At 39.0% G+C, this 1,131-nt stretch overlaps 1 protein-coding gene across 1 annotated transcript; it reads right to left on the bottom strand.

Annotated features, from left to right (window-relative positions):
* Positions 1-246: 246 nt before the first annotated feature.
* Positions 247-726, bottom strand: LOC141685084 (uncharacterized). The gene has a single exon (XM_074490213.1). It carries the CDS (start codon positions 724-726, stop codon positions 247-249), a length of 480 nt encoding a protein of 159 aa, XP_074346314.1.
* Positions 727-1,131: the final 405 nt, after the last annotated feature.

Here is a 1,131-nt window from a genome sequence, read left to right as displayed (position 1 = left end):
CACTCTGATATTCCCTTTTCCCATGACAGCCATCTTAGAGTTGTTACCTAGCTTCACCGCTCCTCTAAAAGTCTCATCAAGCTGAATGAACCACTTCTTATTTCCCGTCATGTGGTTGCTACATCCGGAATCCAAAAACCACATCCCTTCTTTTCCGTAATCATCCATCTCAGCGTGAGCCATGAGTACCATCTCCTCGTCAAACTCTGCATAGTTGACATTTTTATCCCAGCTAGGACACTCATACTAAAAGTGACCAAACTTGTGACATTTAAAACACTCGATGTTAGCCTTATTGTAAGGTTGTCTTCCTCCGCGTCCTCTTCCTCTGCCTCTGGTATATCCACGTCCTCTTCCCTCAATTATTTCACCGCTTGTAACTTTAAGAGCCTGCTCTTCACCATTAACCTTTCGAAATTTCTGCTCATGGACAAGCAATGAACTCTGCAATTCATCCACTGACAGCTGATCAATATCTTTTGACTCTTCTATGGAACAAACTATGTAATTGAATTTCTCCGTCAAAGTGCATAAGATTTTCTCAACAATTTTCACGTCAGGCATATCTTCTCCAGCATTTCGCATGTCATTGGCCACCAACATCACCTTTGAGAAATACTCGTTAATTGATTCACCGCTTTTCATTTCTAAAATCTCAAAATCTCTACGGAGTGTTTGAAGTTGGGCACGCTGAACTCTTTTATTCCCTTGATATTTTCTCTTCATGGAATCTCATAATTGTTTTGATGTGTTCTTTTGTATGATAGTTTTCAGAATTGATTTGTCAATTGATTGAAACAAATAATTCTTTGCCTTCAGATCCTTTAGCTTTAAATCCTCTAAACTTTTCTTTTCAGTAGCTCCTAATTTTTCTTTTTCTGCCAGAAGAGGTTCAGTGTAACCGGTTTCTATAATACTCCAGTATTCCTTTGATCTCAAGAGGTTCTCCATTAACATACTCCAGTGATCGTAGTCGCCATCAAACTTCGGAATGCTTGGTTGCGCAAAATTGCTTGTTTCTGTCATATCACAATACCTTTTAATATTCACAAAACGTTTCAGCCACTCACTTATCTCACAATATCTTTGGTGTTTTTCTCACACAATTTCTCTCGTAACTCATGCCCTTGG

Source organism: Apium graveolens, chromosome 2 (genome assembly GCF_009905375.1).
Source record: "Apium graveolens cultivar Ventura chromosome 2, ASM990537v1, whole genome shotgun sequence".
Lineage (NCBI taxonomy): Eukaryota > Viridiplantae > Streptophyta > Magnoliopsida > Apiales > Apiaceae > Apium > Apium graveolens.
Note: the sequence above shows the minus strand (reverse complement) of the source record. Positions and strands in the feature narration are given on the sequence as shown.